Consider the following 21,566-nt stretch of genomic DNA (forward strand, 5'->3'; position numbering starts at 1 on the left):
CTGTATCAGGCTATGCTATTCAGATGTCTCGTCAATATCACAGGTTACAAAAAAAAAAAATCATGCAGATGGGTCACAGACCAATGCGGCCTAAAATTTTGGATAACTAAACCGCTTGACCTTTGTGAGGGTCTTGACCATAGGCCTATAACATTCCATTATATGGGTATAGCAAAGAGATATAATCACAATGAATATGAGAGCTGTATTTCAGAGGCCCTATAAGTAGCTTATAAACTCTCTCTCACACACACATTCAACCAAAAAGAAAGAGAAAGAAAAGAGAGAAAGAAACACATTTTCGTATAACTTTCATAATGCCATGATGGATGTGTTTACAGTACTAATCTTATTATTCCTTCTAAAGGCACTTATCAGGAAGATAATCTTATATGTGTTTCGTTATCCTGGATTTCCTACGATTTGAATCCTCTTCAAGTTTACTTGTATTGTTTGGAGGATTTTCCCTTTGTTAAAGGGTTGGTGGTTGGTCAATAAAGATAATGTATCTCTTCGGGAAAAAAATGACATTGTTACCGTCTGTTTTCATAAAGGGTACACGTCATTTCAGGCAATATGCAAGTTCGCTCTGAAAGAAAGCGTGTTTGTAGGGACGTGTAATGCTGTGTGTGCGTGTGTGTGTGTGTGTGTGTGCAGATAACAAAAACACGAGAATAATGGAGAGAGGAAAATAATGAATACTGTACGCAACAAAAACGATAGGCATACATGCAAAGTTAAAAATAAAAATACGAGCGTGAGCGAGGGAGCGAAGTGACTGAGCGGGGGCAGGGTGTGGGTGTCTCTCTCTCCCCCCCCCCCCCCCCCCCCCCCCGCCACGGTAGGGAGCTTTTTCACTTAGTGACTTTTTAACTCTTAATGGTGCAGTCTGGTGCATACTTAAGTGACTATGTTTTACTTATTTTGTAAGAAAAAAGGGAAATATGCCTTCAACTGCAACTCTCACTTTAATCCTTCAAGCTTTGCTCCCGATGCGTGAGAATGGGTGCCATGCGTGAGAGAGTGAGACGGACCCTATGAAAGAAGAAATTAAAGGAGCGAGTTCCATAGGCGAGAAGCGATAGAGGAAAATGCCCAGTCTCCACATACCTTAAGAGTGTATGACAATCCAATCATCAAACACACAAATGTACAAATCCATGCACACACAAGTAATACATTCTACATGGCACCTTTGTAAACACAAAACCATGTACTCGTTCACAATTAGACGTCCTCTCAAATCCAATACGTCCACAGTGTATATGGACCACAGACTCTCTGCATAAGGTGCTAGGCAAGAAACATGAACAGAAACGATACTATTCACCAAACGTATTATGCCTCTTGTTGGCTTTACTAGTGTATAAACTTTTTTTAAATCTCCATCACATAGGTATCTTACAATCTGACCGATTACATCAGCACATCAGGACAGAACAAGAACAAGTGTTCATCCATTAGCTTATAACACTTGATTTACAATATAGTTTTTTTTTTTCTTTGACAGGGAGTCTTAAGAATATTTTACATCCTCTGCTCTCTCAGATGATTGACATTACATACTTTTTAACAAACCACGATAGACTAATCAGACTTCCTAAATGGCCATGCAGCCACAATATCTTGGAAAATTCTACAGTAGAATGAAGTAGGTATGTACGCCACCGTTAGCCATCTGTTGTCTATGCCTACATGTTAAGCATCCCTGTGCCTATGCGACTAATGATGACAGCACCAACACAAGAGAGAAGGCTGACCTTTATTACGTGTTCAAGCAGTGTTCCATTTGCATTATCATTACCTAGAGAACACATTTAAACAAAATGTAAAGTATCAGTCACATATTATGGTAAGCTGTCATACAAACAAATGGCCAAATCAAATGAAAACATGTACAGTGTACTTGCTTTACACAAACCATAAAGGTATCTTGCTGCTAACATTTTCTCCCAATGCAAAAGGACACATGCTTATATCCACCAAAACATGATTCCTGTTATCTGCATTCCAAAATTCAGTATTGAGCTCTGGGGATTGCCGACATTTGCTACTTCCCTTTTGAAGGACATGTGCTTATGAAGGCCTATATGCAATTGGAAAACGTGTCCCCTCACTTTTTGAAAACTTGCTTTATTGCCAATATGCTTAGTTGGCCTATTAAAAGCTCATGATGTTAATGGTACTTCTCTGCCTCGTTTTTTCTTTCAACAACTACTTCACTGTATTATTAATAACAATGTGAAAAAAAAATGGTTAAAAATAAACCACGCTCTTCCTGATAACAATGAATAACACAGCAGCCCTGACTCTGTAAAAGAGCCCTTCTGGTCTTGGAGCAATCACATTTACCTTGTAGTACTGTACTTAGTAACACATATATCTCAAAATCACTTTGAATAATTGTCATTATACTGCCATTCTTGAAGATGTGAAAGGAAGTATTCAATTGGTCCTTTCGATTTAAAGGAAAGTGTGCTGTTTGAAGCAATGTTCCATTAAATTCCTCTTCAATTTGATAAAAGAAAAAATATATATCTTGAACAAAATCCGAAAATAAAATTACAAATGTGCTACCTCTGTGAAAATAATACAGCTCTGAAAGCAATGATAATAAGTGCTTGTTTCTTTCTTTGCTTTTTTTTTTTCACTTCATGACAAGATTTAATTCATACTTCAAGGAGCTTGTGTGTTCGGGCTTCCCTTACATTTTCTTTTTCTCTCCAGTTTAATCAGAGTCATTCCTGCAGAGATTACTTGGGAGTTGTTCTAGTAAGTACTTAGTACATCGATGACGAATACATCCATTTGTAAATTGGACGAAATGCACTAACACCCGACTGTGGACGGGTCGAGTCTGAATACCAAATAATACTGGGCTTCAACTTTCATGAAGTAGCCCTTCCAATTCTTATCCCTCGCTCATTTCACAGTGGCAGAAATTGCGCCTTGACTCTTTGGCATCCCATATCTCGACTCTTTGGCATCCCATATCTCCAATTCATCTATTGTGAGCATAGCTCAGCGAGTAGCAGTGCTGACATTTTGAGATCAGAATTGTAAACTTTACACATTGTCAGGTCAAAACAGAATACACACATATCAGAAAGATCTTTTTTTGAATGATACAGGGCAACAGACATGAAATGCAAAGCAAACTGCGACAAAAAATGTATGTTAAAAAAGTTCTGCCAGTTTGGGGCAATCACAAACATTGCCTTCCACAAACATCTGGAAATACACAAATGCGTCAGTGCCTGCTACTTTATGCCATTTTTGCTGCTAATGTTGTAGCATACTCTTTGACAAAAGAAAAAACAAAACAAGAAGAACAAAAACATATTCTTTGCAACTCTGCTAAAGGATCATCAGTGGACGTTCATCCCTACAAAAGAATCTTCTCCATAGCGGAGCTCCATATTGTTGAACCATTTCAATGACATTCACTTGTTCAAATATTTTGTACAAAGTTGTTCAAGAGTGACCCACTAGGACAGGATGATATACTATGTATTTATGCTCTAATTACTAGAAACTGAACTTTCCTACCCTTTGTAAGATCTCATTAGAATTTTCACTTGTCTGCTTGGTTTTATACCCTTTTCATTCAGTATAGATACCTCTTATAGGAATAGATTTACCATAATGGCTCCTTGATACATAATTCTATCAATACACATCACCTGAGTTCAGTTTACACTTGATGCCATGTTCCTCTGACACTACATACTCTCTGATAAGAAAGGTGTTTTCAAAATTCTTATCCACGGAGACAAACAGTAAATACAAAGAGATACATCCAGTGGTCTTTGTGTTGAACCAGGCTCCACCACTTACTATATATCTAAGAAGTTTGCTCATGAACACACAGACCCTCTCAAAATTCCACTCAACTACTGATAACTTTTCTGTCCAGAATTGATGAAATTAAATACAAGCATTCATACGACTCAAAGACGATCTCCAGTCTTTTTTTTTCTTTCTTTTTATATTGTTAAATTCTAGTTTACTTATTTCATAAATGCTTCCAGAAGATTCTTGATCTGAACAGGAGGGTTACAGCAAAGAATGGCCATCCATATTCCTTTCTAATATTTTTCACACGTTACAAGAAATGGTCACTGGAATCTAGAGTAATCCTTGAGACACAAAGTGTGTTCCATACGAATACAGAAAAGACAATACTGTGAAATCCCTCTCTGTTTAAAGACTACAGTCAGAATCAATCTATCAACTTTTTTCTAAGTAAGTTTTTTTCTGTATTTCTACACCCTCTATCCAACTCGCTGAACTGTTAGTTGCTGATGGTCATATTACAAGTAGAAGCATTGAGACTTCACCTCATTTCTCCTTTTCCGCTAAGAATTATTCCATTTCTTTGTCTGGCATGTATTGGGGAACTTGGCTGTACAAACAATGCTACTTTTGTACGATCCAAAGACCAAAGTGCAATGACAAAGTCTGCATTCCGTTTGGGGACTATGAGACACACCTTTCTAAGGTATGTAAAGCAGAATAATGGGATCAGTACTTGAAACTTCACATTCTCATCAGTTTACCCCTCATACAACAGGTCAACATTGCTAATATACAGTATAGATTGCATCCATATGCAGGGAAAAAAAACCCCACACATAGTCTAACGGGACATCCCTCACAAATTTTCCTCCCGAGCCGTGGTGAATTGCCATTTGCCTAGTACATCAAACACACTTTGGCAAAGGGTCACCACGACCGGATCAAAGGAACATTGCAGGAAATTATTCCTACTTGAGTCTTGATTCAAGATTAAACAAACAACTCACATTTCTCTTGACCCAAAATAGTAAATATATGGATTGACTACATTTGCAGAATATGATATCTATTGCCCACTCAACATTTCGTGCTGCAGCTTAGAGCATGATTCCCACAGTGACTAGGTCACTTAACCCGTTGAGGATGGTTTAATTTTGCTACAACACGCATTTCCCATAAACACCTGCCCGAGTATACTCGGGACTCGTCCTCAACGGGTTAAGGACGTGCTACGGATGTGCTCAGTCCAGCCAACTGTCCATTTAAGAAGGCACCAATCTGCCTTGCAGTTTAATAGTCACAATGGGGGAGGAAATGAGTGCTAACCCGTTTCAAGTTGAAAACATCCCCTTATGCATGTAAACCCTGTATCTTCCTGTAAAATCCATACCACTTGCACCTGAAAACCACATATAAATGCTTGCCAAGATCAGGTGAAATCATTTTGAATTCTGTGTTCCCAGTGGGTGCTGTGATTTCAGACATACACATCCAACTTGTTGGGACAGGAAGACTACCAAAGAGAATCAACTGAGAAACGATCATGCCCCCCCCCCAAAAAAAAAATACAAAAAATACAAACCGAAATAAAACAAGAATAAACAGAGTGAGGGAGATACGCGTAATGGATAAAGAGACGAAAAAAAGAAAAGGAAACATAGAGAAACATTCCAAAGACTATTAATCCAGGGGGGTGACAGGCTCTGGCTGGAACACCACCATCTTGGGGTTGAATCTGCGGAAGAAGAGGCTGGAACCTCGTTTGAGAAGGCCCTGGAAAGGAAGAAGGGCTACAGGTTAGACTACTTCGACTCATCAAGATCATTCTTTTGACACATCAACATTCAAAAAAATGACTGGTATCAGGGATCTGCCATGCATTGTCCCCTCGAATGCATGACATTTCTACAATTGACTCCCATTATAACGAAGTCCTCGGGACTGGCAGTTTTTCTTTTGTTATATCGAAATTTCATCATAACTGAGCAACAACAAAAAAACAATAGTGTGGATATGTTGCAACCTGAATTTTTTACATCGTTGTAACCGGAATTTCATTATAACCGTGTTCATTATAACAGCAGTGCACTGTATTTTCATCCTGAGGATATTTCAATTTCCACGACAGTACCAAACTACCAAACCAAGAATAAGAACTCATTCCAGGCAGATGAAACATATTTCATCTATTTTGCATGCATGCCAGTTGTTTTGCACTGGCAGCTTCAAAAATCACATCACTTTGATGGCTGTCAACATCCCCAATTGACTGTTACACAAGCAAGGAGGAATATGAACACGTCAAGATCAGAGCTTTTTGTCCACTGAGTTTTGCTTGGTATGTATTCATGACAAGTTTTGATAAAACAATTCAAACCAAATCCTTTGCTTCTGTATGTGCTGTCAAAAGCAAGCCAGTAAAAAGTCTGCTAAGAATGCTGGGTGATGGGGTAGGGAAGGGAAGGGGAGGGTAGAGATTGATGAAAGCCTATACTCACCCTATTCCTCAGGTCTCGCCAGCAGTCTACCCAGTTGGCATATACAGGAACATAGGGAGCTGAACCGGCAAGCAGTCTAAAAGAAAAGACAGCACAATAGCAACTGAGTTTATCAAAGGTATGAGCATTGCTAAAACATTCATTTACATACTTTGTAGTCTCTAATAAGTTGTCTAACTAATACAGTGCACTCCAGTTATAACGAAATGCTCGGGACCGCAGTTTTCTTTCGTTATAACGAAATTTTGTTATAACCGAACAAATACAATATATAACGAAAACAAGGAAACCACGCATATATCATATATTGTTTGTCGAATACTCATCACACACTGGAAAACTAGGTGAAATGGGATGTTAACTTTTTAATATTCATTGAATATTACATTTAAAAGAGAGTATATAAAGTTGTTTGTATTGTCACACATGTTTAGAAAATGATGGTTAAGGATTCGGTTACAATTCGCTATGCCAATTGTACATTTCTTACAAAAGTTCGTTCCTGCGAAGACTCCTTATTCCGAAGTTTCGTCATTCCCAGGATTCCGAAGGTTTGTTTATTGAAGCTTTGCTCTTCCGAAGATTCATTATTCTGAAAGTTTATGATTTAGATATTGATAATACATTGTTCGTTTTCCGAAGGTTCGTAGATCGGACAATGAAATAAGGCTCATCATTCCGAAGGCTAGTATTAATAAAATGAGAAAAGGTTCACTATTCCGAAGGTTTCTTGTTCCGAAGGTTTTTTTTTTTTTTTTAATCCAAAAATGAAATAAGGTTTGTTATACCGAAGAAGGTTTGTTAATCACAAAAGTGTGAAAGGTTAGTTATTTCAAAGGTTTGGTTATTTCTTAAAGACAATTATAAGGTTTGCAATTCCTATAAAGTTTGGTTAGTGGAGTCACCATTTTCGCTTTGGGATTAACAAAACTTTTTTTAATGTTCCGATTAACGAAAGTTTGGAATTCCTTTCATTTTCAGATTAACGAAATGTCGTAATAAGAACCCTATTTCATTGTCAGATTAACGAATTTTATGAATAACCAACCTTTGGAATAACACCAAAATGTTCGTAATAACAAACCCTATTACATTTCCACACTAACGGACATTCAGGTGTATCAGAATCTGTGTGTTTTGTAATAAGAACCTTCGGAACAACAAAACGAACCTTATTCAATTTCAGATTATTGCATTACAATAACGCAAGTTCCCTCGAAAACTGTGCGTGACACACGGAGCGAACGCACAGTGATTGAAGGGTTCGCACATGCAGAGACGATAGAAATGTTATGCATTGTTCCGCTACGTATTTACGAAAGTGATCCGCATTTCGTTATAACGGAGCACATTTCTTTTGTTTTTCTTTGTCGGTGGTGCTCGGAAAAGACTTCGTTATAAAGAAAATTTCGCTATAACCGTGTTCGTTATAAGCGAACTTTTTACCATAGACTTTAATGGCAATAACTTTTGGGACCAGACATTTTACTTCTTTATAACGAAATTTCGTTATAATCATGTTCGTTGTAACGGGAGTGCACTGTAGATGTTGCAGAAGAAGACATCATCAGAAACTTTGACCATCACTGTGAGAAATCTAACAGAAGAGATGACATTAGAATACCTCACATTCGGAAGCTACGCATGCATTTTAGATATCAAGATATGTTCTAAATCACAGGTTGTGTTTGAGGAGCATTTGTTAGCTCTGAGGCTTTGGTCACTTTCCACAGATCTCAAGAAAGTATGGCAAATATTATCACGCTGTTTCATCAAGAATCAGCCAAAAAACTGTAAATCAATGTACAATAGATTTATATTTTCCTTCAAAAAGTGACTTCTGACTTCTGCAGAAACACACATGCAGAGAGTCCAATTGACACAAAAGAAGAATAAGATAAAATTCTCACTGGATATAAGCATCTCACAAATTAAAATGGATATATGAGCAACCATGTGAAAAGAAAACACAATTACATTTGTGAGTCTGACAGTGCAGAATGGGGATTCCAGTCATACTGAACAATTATAATTTCAAATCATGTGCCATGCAAAACAGCAGTAGGTATAAAATAGAGATGCTATGCTGCTTTTTTGACACATAAAATGATGTCACAGACATCACTCAGATACGTGTTACGTTATTGTATACAGACTACTAAATACATAATTTCCAAAAGACAGACCATCATTTAACTGCAAGAATAAAGACATAGAAACTAAGGAGATAAATGTGTCCACAATCAGATGATATGTAAAGCATCACATAAAGCACACAATTTGTCACTTTCTTTTTTTATGTAATAGACTAGTCACTTCCAGTCAGCGTTGATGTTACGTAGTTGCCCTTGGGTCACAATCTGTTTGTATAATCCTAACAGTCAGAATACACTTGAATGTCCTATGTTTTCATGTTGGTTTTTTTTCATGTTTTCACACACATCACTGACACAACAGTGTTCATAAAACATGAAATACTATATTGTTGTCTATGGAAGTTTGATATCATGTGACACAAAGCATATATGTGACCGTGCACCTCAAAACGAACATAAAGTCGCACACACTGATTTTGCGTGAGGACTGAAAATAAGTGAAATGGGTCAACCTAACCGAACTTGACTTTTTCATATTTTCTGAAAGAGCGGGTCTTCTTTTACATTATGCTAAAATTTGGTATCATAAAATGGGCAGGAAAGTGTGTTTTTTTAGCATTTTATCTCGAACATTGGTAGAATTGTGTGATTAGGTGTGTCTTTAGAATCCCTTTTTCATTTCTGAAAAACCTTGTCCACACTCTTCACTTTCAACTCTAATAACTTTGAAAGGATAGTGCTACTGTTTTGAAAGTTGGCATTAATTATGGAAAGAATGTGTTAATGAGGCATGCTTAATTTCAGTTTAATCTGATAATAACTTCATTGCTGTTACTCTGGTGGTTTACTTTCCGTTTTTTTGTCCCATTCATCGCACAGCCAGCACGGTTTGGTAAAGATTAAGCGCTTGAATAGACATTGTACTTGGTACAGAGCCTCTTTTCTCAGTTCACACTTTTCCTGAGTTTGTGCTTTCTTTCCAATATTTAGGTAGGTTAGGAGAGTCCATTTGATTTGAGTTATACATCATTTTAAAGCTTAAAGTCTGCCCTTTCAGAATCTGGTCTTAGCTAAGAATTCATGTCTGGCGACTTTTTGTTTGTTTTGAGGTGCAGGGTCACATATGACAAATTCTTGCTGTTCAAATTAATCATCGATCAAAGGTGTAGGTTTCACACAGACACACACAAAAGTAATGCAACACAAGCTATGGCTTATTTATTTTGTGTAGTTTACCAATAGAGTGAATAAGTAACACAAATAATTGGTGATTTCTTTTACCCAGAGAAAAATGACACATGAAACTACAAAAGGAAAAAAAAAACTATTCAATAAATCTAGCATTTCAAACAATGTTTGTGAAATATTGATTGTCTGACCAGTTGCTGTATCAGTCATGCAAATTCTCAGCAGCACAGGCAAACAAAGTTGACAAATACATAAGCACTCCTAAATCTGTGACGGTCACACTCACCCGCAATTGTTGGCTATGATGTTGCAGTTGATGAGGCTGAATGGATATGTCAGCATGCTTGCTAGGAACTGTGAAAAAAGGAACAAGAAAAAATATGTAGAAACATAGAAAGGCACCCCATCACAGAACAATCATTGACCAGAGTAAATGGACATACAGTGAAGGTCTGAATGTGATCTCTTATATCCATGAATAACTGAGAAATGCGTAGAGCTTTACAGTATATCTCCTTCTTCTGTGAAAAAAATATCAATATGCAATAATAGCAGTAAAAGTAGAAGTGGTAGTAAGAATATGAATAGTAGTAGTAGTAGTAGTAGTAGTAGTAGTAATACTTATATTGTAATAGTAATAATAAAATATAATAATCATCATCATCATCATCATAATCATAATACACGTAAATAGTAATAATAAAATATTAATGATAAGAAATAATTATACTTGAATTCTAAGACTTATATCAACATCATCGCTATCTCTTCTTTGCAGCAATCTTTGCAATATCAGTCAATATCTACTCTGTACTCATATGTGGAGATTGACAATGAATGTAGTATGTGAATTACGCTGTAACCCCCCCCCCCCCCCCCCCCCCCCCCATGACAAAGTTTTTGCGAGAAAAGATCAAATCCATGAGTTGCCAAACATGATACTGATACTCTTTATTAACTTTCAATACTGAACTGGACTACTTTCACTGACAATTCATTCGAAGAATATTATACTAATATGAGAAAGGTCTCAAGTGGCTGTCATCTGCACCACTATATAAAGTCAATTGGCTGCCACACAATGGGCTACTTGAACTTACTCCTGTGATGACGTTCGCGTAGCTTCTCAGCTCAACTACATTTGCCATCTGAAAAGGTAAGGAGAAGGGTATTGTTAATCATTAACAGAAACCACAGGTGTACCGAGCTGGAGGTCAACATTTCATAGATTATCATGTGTATGTAAACAAATATATTTGTAGATCAGGAGCCTTCATTCCTATCATATTCACCAGCTGTGGAGTGGATTTCAAAATATCTGTTCACACCCTCACACTTCTAAATACAACAGAAGTTGCTAAAAAGTTAAAGGTCAAACTTCAAAGCTTCTGGTATCAATAGAGCACATTCCAATAGATACAGACTGGCCAGTGCTTTACATAATCATACACAGTAACAGATCATATCTGGTATGTGATATTTCACTTACATTGTCATCTACGAAGAGCCTGTTGAAGGAATAGTACATTGACCTTGCAAGCCACAGGGTCAGGAGGTCAAGCAGTAGCCGTGGGGCAAGTCCACTGAAATGACAGACAAAATAGTTAAAACACTTAAAGTAAAATTATAAATATGTTTTATACAGGAGTACCATGGTAGAAAGCTTACGTGGTACTGCTAGTCTTCTGCAAGCAACTGCATGGAGTTATATATTGTCACAGAACCCTACTAAAACTGGCAAATCATTGCAAAACTTTTGTACTTTTGTGGAGTGAGATAAATTTTGTACTTTTGTGGAGTGAGAACAAACTTTTTGAGATGGAGAAAAAACTGTGACATACTTGTAATATGTTTGCAAGTGGTGTATCTGTGATATAGCAAAAGCAAAGTAAATTGCTTGGTGAAAATACCCCTTAACCTTTGTCTTTTATGTACACAATTTCAGTGAAGTAAGATTCCTTGAAATCTGAATCACATCTCGTAAAGTGTTAAAACATTCCATATTTAGCAGAGTTAGCGAGATAAGCAGTTGTACCATGCTTGCATTTTTAAACTTTGGCCTTGACTAGAGATTACCTCATAATGCAAGCTCTTGCTGCTCGGACATTGCAATACCAATGCTATCAGTAAATTAGTTCTTCTATCATTGGCCTGGATCTCTTTTAGACCCTGTTTACACTGCTGGAAAAAAAAAGGGAAAAAATGAAAAAGAGAATTAACCGTCTTCTATGGGCGATATAAAACTATGTGAAAATACTGGTATGTTTGAAAAAGAGAGTGTTACACATACAATGACGGATCACCATCAAAACAGCTGCAGTGTATGTAGTGACAAGTGCCCCATGTGAGTAGATATCGTGTGATGAATTTTGGCCTGTGTGTGTTTACATTAAAAGTGAGCCTGCCTGAGACTACATGTGCATGTACCTCACAAAGAGAGACCAAATTCAGTTCAGCAATTGGGCCCTCATGCATTACACTAAAAGACTATGATCCCAGCTGACCTAAGTAACTCAAATTTTGTGGTGTAACAGGAATTTGAATCTCTCTATGTCTCTTGAGGCTCAACCTGAGGCTCAATATTGGACATCTTGGAAGGGACATACTCACACAAACAATCCCCTGATTCCACCATCATTGTAGATCTCAACGTATGGTTGAAACCAGCCACTGCAAGGAGAAAATTAACAACACTTATGACCCTCTGCTTCATTGCCTGCTCCATATGTTGCAAACATTCTGAATTTTCAGCCCATCCTTCCTATCATCTACATAATATGCTCTCTCTTGTCTCAAGACTGCACCAGAACAAAAAATTGACTGCTTTACCGTCATTCCAAGATTGATTCAACTTATTATTCAAATTCAAATCTTCAATCCATCAGACAAAACGATATTACACTGGGTCATATGTAACCATCACTGGCTGAGATTACAACTCTAAGAACAAAACACAAGACATTGACATAAACTTCAAAACAAGAATTAAAACAATGTCTGGTATAATGGATATTAAAGTCATGATGTAACAATTTCAAAGTGTGTACAATGCATCAAGTATTATATTTTGGAACCACAACAACGTCTCTAGGATCCTCAACACTGTCATGGTATATGACTCACTGACATTTGACCTTATTCAACGTAATTAATATATCTCAGATATACTGCACGAGCATTAGCATGTTGGTTGCTCTAAGTTCTCTGGCATTCCATTTCATCGTATCTGCACGTATCTCTCTGAGCTAAGGATCCTTTTGCACATACACACACAAATCCTGATTGCTTGATATTCGTCACCTGTATTTCGTCTCTTTGCCTATGAACTGTGCCATAGTCCTGACCATGACCACATTGAAAGGCTGCGACACAACAATGGCACATACATGGGATACAGAATCCTTTGACATCTGTGAAGGAAAAGAAGCAAAACTGATCTATGCTGTGAACAAATCACATGCAGGGTTCGAAATTGGCGATGGTCCGCTGGCCATTGGCCACCCGAAATTGAGTCGGACTAGCTAAAAATCGAAAAATTCTGAAGTTACTAGTCCGTCTGGCGAGCCAAAATATTGCTTCAGTGTCAAAATTGATTCTAAGTAGTCCGCATGGCTAGTTAAAAAAAAGTTAAGTGCGACCCCCGACATGATGGATGGACCATTAAATGTAATTTCAAGCCCTGTGGTGCAGTGTTACAAGAGTTCAGCGGCAGATGACAAGTTATCACTCAAACTCAAATGCTATGCCACCAATGTCATATATTTGCAGGCATGATATCAAATATATCAGGAGATAAAACCAGTTTATGGGTAGTTGAATCTGTGATTGTGAAGAATATTGTACTCTTGAGTGTACTCAGCATATAGGTGTGCATATGCACTAGTACCCAGGCAGGCTCGGCATCTTTGCTCAGCTGCATTCTGTCTTTGTTGGATTTGTACTGTACGTACATCGCCCTCATACAAAACAAGCGGGCAACATTTTGGTGGGTTGTTAAAATTGCAGATTTTCTAGACTCAAAAAATTCACAAAAATAACACTCTCATGAAATATTTGGCATCAACATTATCACTTGGTTCAAACCATTTCTTGCTGATCAAACACGAAGATATGATATGACTGTGTTATTCATGATGCCCAAATTATTGTCAGATAGAGAAAATTGTCAACATCATATTAGGTAGCCACATAATGGCTTTAGTTTTTGTTTTTTTAAATATATAAAATAAAAGTCAGTGATGGGTTAAAGTAATCATATCACAGTAACAAATCATACCATGTGCCTCAAATATTATATAGATGATGACTACATGGCAAGGGAGGGAACATACTGAATGTTCCACCCGAAGGGTTTGAAATGCTATTGAGGGACCTTTAGCCTTCCAAAATAGCATTTCAAACCCTGAGGGTGGAATGTTTGGTACATGTTCCCAACAACAAAAGTCATCACCTGTCATATTATATATGGGTTTGTAAAATCTACTTTTGCACATTGTATGGAATAGGCAAATTCATCCTATCAATTGCGTGAAAAATATGATCGTTCAATCGTTTGGTATCATTTGTCATTTGTTACATGAAAATGTTTTCCCATGGGAGAACATTACAAAAATCAATGTGCCTCCATCACGCGACTGTGTTTAGCCAATCACTAACTGGTATTTGACTAATCCATTTAACTATTACTTATTGGTTTCTTGACTTCTGAAAAGAAAGAATGGTATCTTACTTGGACCAAGAATGTTGAAAAGGACACCTTGGCCAGCTCTGGTCTCTTCTGGGTCAGCTGCTTCTTCTCCTCCTCATCACTCACTGGCAATACCTCGTCCAGTTTCTGGAGAACATGATTGTCATAGTAATCATACCATCATATCATCTCTTATTAGCTCTGGATTGTTTGCTTTCTTTGTTCTGTTTAGTTTAAAAATGTGGGGTCTCTAAATAACACTTCAGTTTGTTTGTTTCTTGGTTTGTTTTTAATCTGGCTATACTTGCATGTGACAGTAAAAATAAAGATTTGTTAACATATCTTGCACATTACTTTATGGTTTTCATCTAAAGTCAAAACTCATATGTTTTATTTATACTTGTTCATGCCATCTAACATTGGCTAAACACACTGAAGGATTTTGGGGGTTTTTTTCAACTATGATTCCAGACTTTGATAATGTCTCCTAACAAGATTAGTCCATTACAATGCTCGCTGTCTTCTATTCTGTTACATTTGTCAACTACGCATCTGGGGAGATACAGACAACAGTATTGGGAAAAACAAATAGTTACGAGTGGAAAGATGTGTGGAATCTGCTTTGGAAGAGCTTTCTTAATCTGGGGAAGGCAGCTTCTGTCCTCGGCTAATGAGACAACATTACAGTGAATATGTACTTGCCTCTCAAAAAAGTGACACTTACCTCTGAAACGGCTCGATTGACAGCACCAGAGACTAAAGTCTGGCACATTGCTGGGAAGAAACCCCTGTAGAGCCCAAAGAAGCCATCCACCTTGTATATATGGCGGGCTGAAAAAGCAACAAGACACATGGAATCATAACTTCCACGTCATATGTGACCCTGCAGGCTGCTATATGTATTTTTATAGTCTATTTGTAGCCCTGCATCACAAAATCAACAAAAAGTTGCCTGACATGGATTTTTAGTGAAGGGCAGATTTTAAAGAGGCAGACTCTAAGCTTTCAAATGATGTATAACTCAAAATTCAAATGGCCTCCCCTAACATCCCTAAATACTTGAAAGAAAGCACACACACTGGAAAAGTGTGAACTGAGATAAGAGGCTCTGAAGTACAGGGTCTATTCAAGCTACACGTGTATGCTACTGTAGCTGCACGATGAAAGGGACAAAAAACAGGATGTACACCACAACAGCAATGAAGGGATTATCAGATTAGGCTAAAATTGAGCATGTTTTATCAACACATTCTGTCAATGAATGCCAACTTTCAAAGCAGTAACATTATCCTTTCAAAAGTTATTAGACTTGAAAGTGAAGAGTGTGCACACGATTTCAGGAAATGAAAAGGGGCCTCTAAGACAAACCTGATAATTCTACTCTTCCCCAAAAAAGGGTCATTATGTAAAAAAACTGCTGAAAACAAATTTTCCTTACTACACTAATGTATGTTATGATACCAAACTAAAGAATAATGTAGAAGAAGGGTAGCTCTTTCAGAACCCATTTCACCTTTTCAAGTCCTCACATAAAATCAAGGGGTGCAACTTTTTGTTGGTTTTGTGATGCACAGTCACATATATTATATGTTATTACAGTAACATCATTTCCCTGACCTCTCAGAGAGGTAACCCAATAGCTCTTTCATCATGCTAGAAAAATCAAAGGTAAATTGCATCTCTGCAGAATATAGCAAACTTACACTACATGATGTATCACAGGTATGTATGACAAGTGGGGGAAAAATGGGCTGGGTCGATGCTAAATCTTCCTTTTGGTACTGGTACCAGTATATGCGTACAATCAACAAAAGAGAGAGGAAAAAAAAAAGAACTGGATGAGCCTGTGTCATCGGAATGAACAGATCAGATATATTGTAATGCAACTGAAAAGGCGATCTTGTGACTATGAGGGGCATTTCATGAAGCGCTTTGTCATTTTTTTTTTTTTTTTCTGACGGTTACAAGCTATAGAAATCCTTTCTGAAGGCAGGCACAGCAATGTCTTGTCCCTTGATCCATTATGGCGAGACAAGTGCACTGAAAATGTTGTATCATATAATAGAATAAAATAGAAAAGAGAAGAAAGGCTCACCGTAAGAAAAGAATCCAGGAAGTTGCATACATTCCCTGAAGAAGGCATTCCTGCCCATCCGAGGTGGTAAGGGCTCATATCCCAGCTAAGAATGGAACCAATGTCAAAGATGTTATGAGTTTCGAAGAATTTGGACTTCATTCGTCAATAAGATTATCAGCAAACACACTTTATATTTAATGATATCATACCAAAACTAATGTCATTCTTGGTGGCTTTCACAACTCTCATAAATCTATCCATCACATACTGTACATACGTACAGGATAGACCAACAAATTGCTAATTAATAAAGGGATTTAAAGATAGAAAAAAGAATTGAGCTCTTTTGAAGGGAGAGTATAAAAAAAAAGCCGAGCATATAAAATACAAAACTTAATTCATCAGAGTAAGTTGTTCAATAAAATGAACATATGACATTCAGTTACAGTATTTTATTCAAAGTTAATGACATAGACCCTATATGTATTTACAAATAAATGCCCATTCATGAAATTCTATAAAAGTACATACTTTGTGCAACACTATTTTCTGCTCATCTTGTCTTGTTTTCAATCATATAAAGATTGCTGCTCTATCACTAATCAGGGACGGAGATAAAAGGGGAATGACTACCGGTATTCCTAGAGATATAAAATGTGTATCATACAATATAATCTGGATGACAATGATCACATACAGAAAGGACAAAGTTACCTGTCCATACTGTACATGTTGTAATTATGTCATAAGTCCTGTATCTAGCCTACACTGTACATCTGTGTACGTACAATATTTGTAGTTGCCACATATACAATGTATGCACCTTCAAATGCATACAACTGCTAAAGAAGGCTGTTGCCTGTTGTACAGTGTACATACATGTGTACTACAGTTGTACTAATTTACATGTGGCTGCAGGCATAGTTATCAACAATGGTCATTGTCTGTGCCAAATCTTGTTGAAAAATGTTTGTATTGTGCATGGCCCTGGTTTGCAAATGTGTGATTGGTTCACCACAAGAACCAGTATTCTGGGTATTCCCCACACACCAAATGGGTAATTTATCACACAATTTTGCACATCCTGTTACAATGCTTTAATACTGTACATAAAAAAGACTACAAATAATGCTTCTTGCTGAAAAGTGAGAACAAAGGGTTTGGGGATACAACCTACTGTGTACTCATAGCATGCTTCCTACAGGTACTGTAAGTCCTAAAGAGAGATAAATCTACACTGCTGAGCCCATAATTGAATGAAAAAAAAAAATGTTCATGAATTGTGAACTACACTTATGATCCTAACCTTCAACACTGTATTTTACTCTTGATTATAAGATGATAAGCATGTTTAGAACTACAGTTTATTTAGCATAACTCACAGGAAATGCTACAGTTAGACTATTGGGGAAAATACAAGAGGATTTTATTGCACAAACAAATGGAATTTTATGTGCACTAAAACATACGAAGCTTTATTGCAATCTAATGACGCTGTAGTGTAATGCTGTCATCCTCTTCATCCGACAGCGCTCTCTTCAACTGCCATGCCAAAGGTCGCGACAACATTGACCCTAAGAGCAACAATGGAATAAACCTATTACAAATCAAAAATTGTCTAGATACTTTTCTAGACACACACACACACAAAAAAAAAAAAACAGTACTCATTCATGGATCATCAGCATCAAGGAACTTTTGCGGTCAGACCAACTTCAGTGTATTTGGGATTTTATTCGGGATTTTAAACCCCTTGCATAAACAAAGATACAATTCTCACAGGTAACTACATTTATCACATAGTCAACCATTCTTCTTGTCCTCTCTTTCACCTTTAATAGACAACCAAAAAGTCCAGAAAATGACACAGCCATATTTTAGTGCCAGAAATTGTCTGTTAATTACCAGTGACAAATCATGCGGTTAGTTGCAAATTCTTGAAAAAAAAAGATGAACAGTCACCTGATATTTTTGTTCTCTGGGGAATTTCACATTGAAGTTCAAGTGCAATTCTAAATGTCTATGTTAGCTTCACCAAGGAGAGCATAATCAAAGGAACAGAATGGGGTATTTCCAAAGTAAAAGGCTACATTTCAGGGATGTCATGTTATTTTCTGTATCCAGTTTGCATTACAGTACTTATGATAATCCCCAATACAATATGATCTTATAGAACACTTTGCCCAAAAATTGCTTCAAATAAGTAATCTATTACAATTTTTGCACTACTATTTGTATACTCTGGACTGAAGTCTAGTAACATAAGAAGGTCAAATGTTCATTAAAATTTTTTTGTTTTTCAACTGAATGGCCTATTAATTATTGATTTATTAATAGACAAGATAACAGCCCTAAAATTATTGTGAAAACTGCGCTAATACCATGCAGGGAATAATTTTCAAAGTCAAATTTGATTAGCAATTTCAGCTGATGAACAATATTTCAAATGGTATCATGTACACTTCTATGGAAGAAAACTGCTACACAAAAGTTAGTTTGTGTAGCAGTGGTGTAAAAATGCATAGCAAATTGCAATGCAATACCAGGAAAATTATTCACTGACCATGTCTAAACTAAGTGCAGTTTAGTGGTGAATGTATAGGTACCTATAGCTTACATGGACTGACCAAACTGTCGCATTTTAGTCAGAGAGAAATAGCAATTGATAATAAATGATGAATCATCAGCAAAAGCATGATTTGGGCACAAATCAACATGGAGTTGTGACTTGTGAGGTGGTGACATTAATAATAATATTGACATCATACAATTGTACCTGCATCAAATTTGCACATCTCAAACTTTGTATCATTACCGTACAATTAGCATCTACAGGTGTACTACTACTACTACTAACTGTCTAAAACCTCATTTTCTAGAGTATGACATACGACGAATTGCTTTTGCAAGGCTTGAATTTGGATAATGTAAACTGCATTCTGTGATTCAAGATCAACACAGTGTAACTTTATGACTGCTCTCTCTCTCTCTCTCTCTCTGAGCTATCAACATCCACCCATCCCTTGTCCAGTTGGCCCCTGAATAGGGCCTAGGGGTGTTGGACAGTAGGCTACTCCTGAACCTGAAGGAGAAGAAGGGAGCACTGCCACTACCACTTTTACCAGATTAACAGGCCAGTAAAATTGCCTCGGATCTTGAGCTGATTTTGATGCAACTCTGGAGTAATGTTAATTTTAAGATCTCTTGGTCATGTTTGACTCTTGAGCACAAATAATATGTTTGAATACTAATAGGCTACACATTTCTCCCACAGCATGCATAGATCTAATGCACAAGCTGCGCCCATACATGTGTAATTCGACCACAACGGCGTCCAAAATTTGACCACCTGCTAATGCTTTTGCGCACGGTCAAACCTTGGCACAGGAGTTCAAACCTTGGTGCAGGTGCCAATAGGAATACCTCCCTCCTGATTTCTACAATAAGTGAATATTGTTCCTTCTTCTTCTTCTTCCAGTCTGGTACAGTCCGCCTCTGGCGTATTATCGTACCTTGTGCCTGTCAAGTGCTGGGTGGACAGTGTGCAAGTAAAAATCCTCTACAAAAATTTCTATGTGCAGCTAAAAAACAAGATGAGAGCTCATCGGAGCTTTACAAGTTGCACCTCCTTCTTGAAGATCTCCAAGGAGGTGCAGCTAATGGTGGAAGGTGGTAGGGAGTGCCACAGCCGAATAGCATCTGGATAGAACGTGGATTGAAACAAGTGAGTTCTGGCAAATAGAACTTAAAGCTTATGTGGGTTTCCGCGTGTTGACAGTCCTGAAACTGGTATGAAGTACTGTAGATGACTGGAAGATCTACCAGACCATTGATTAAGAATGCTATACATCAAGTAGACTTTTGGCTGTGCTCTCCTTTCTTGAAGAGTGTTCCACTGTAGTTTATTGAGCATGGCAGTAACACTACTATCTCTGTGATACTACAGTGATAGTCACCCAGGACGAAACATGCACATCGGCGTTGCACCATCTCCAGCTTTCTGATGTTCTCTTGTGAGGATGGGTCCCAGACTGCCGAGGCATATTCCAACACAGGGCGAACTATGGTCTTGTATAGTAATGCCTTTGTCTTTGGTGGGCAGGCTCTCACATTTCTCTGCAAGAAGCCCTGTACGTTGGCTTTCTTGGTGGTGGCATTTACATGGTGATTCCATTTCATGTTGTTTTGAATGTTAACCCCCAAGTACTTTGCAATTTCTGTGACTTGAAGTTGTAGACGCTCTCCATGAATGAAGTATGGAAAGGAGGTTCTGGATGATGCTCTTTTAAGTTATTGGAGACATGCATGATATGACCTGGCACTTTTGCGGGTGAAGTGGCATTAGCCAGTCTGCCTACCATTCTTGAATTGCGTCTAAATCCTTTTGCAAGCAATCCGCAGCCTCCTTACTTGCTTGCCACCTTCCTATTCTATAACAGGTTAGGCCTAACGTTAGTATTAACACTATTATTAATTGAGTATTGAACCCTAACATTTTTGGCACGAAATTCACTGTCATTTGGCCTGGTCTTAGTTTTACATACGTGTAAAATTTATCTGAGTTTGATTGTTGACAACGCTCTGCTGGTGATGATGTGGACAACTACAGCAACATCAACAACAGAACTACCAAACAGTAAGGCCTAACCGTGTAACAATAGGCACCTTCTTCACCATAACCCACGACAATGCGCAATCAATGGAATGCTACTGCGATGGTTTCATACTGCTTGTCTTACCCTTTCCTAATCTGACTAAGTGGCCTTGCCCTTACCTGGATAAGTGTCTTCACATAGCCCATCGGATGACTGAAACTCCCTAGTCCGATGTTTACCACCAGCTGTACCCATGGGTCGTTTGCGGCTGCCATTTTTTGCTGAAAATAAGGCAAGGTTTCTCGCAATAAATATCAAGATAGTGCTCGAGACTGATAATGAATGAAAGGTGATTATGCCTGCCCAAATCTACTTCTTACAGTATTATCACGGCTGCCTGCATATACGCAGTAATAACGATGAACACGTTTGATTTCTACAGCTAGCTAGCTGCTGGTGGGTGGAAATGGTACACATGCGGCTACGCTAAGCGCGCGCGGAGGCGGAGGCACGCAGCGATCGCAGATGGCAGTGAGTGGTCGCGCGAGCTAGCTAGGGATGACTTTTTCAGTGGTTTCATTCGTGCACGAATGTCATCATACGACGATCACAAGAATTTTTTTTTTA

The 21,566-nt window shown here is 37.7% G+C and overlaps 1 protein-coding gene across 1 annotated transcript; it reads right to left on the reverse strand.

Moving 5' to 3' along the window:
• Positions 1-5,443: 5,443 nt before the first annotated feature.
• On the reverse strand, positions 5,444-21,386 carry LOC139715863 (mitochondrial carrier homolog 2-like). The gene is made up of 11 exons (XM_071627397.1): positions 21,119-21,386; positions 16,363-16,447; positions 14,992-15,098; positions 14,310-14,414; positions 12,881-12,990; positions 12,191-12,250; positions 11,070-11,163; positions 10,681-10,728; positions 9,867-9,934; positions 6,297-6,372; positions 5,444-5,571 (listed from the first exon to the last, which is right to left on the reverse strand). Exons 1-11 carry the CDS (start codon positions 21,212-21,214, stop codon positions 5,479-5,481), a joined length of 942 nt encoding a protein of 313 aa, XP_071483498.1. The 5' UTR covers positions 21,215-21,386; the 3' UTR covers positions 5,444-5,478.
• Positions 21,387-21,566: the final 180 nt, after the last annotated feature.

Source organism: Diadema antillarum, unplaced genomic scaffold, assembly GCF_040938485.1.
Source record: "Diadema antillarum isolate AM-2024a unplaced genomic scaffold, OU_Dant_1.0 scf00000057, whole genome shotgun sequence".
Lineage (NCBI taxonomy): Eukaryota > Metazoa > Echinodermata > Echinoidea > Diadematoida > Diadematidae > Diadema > Diadema antillarum.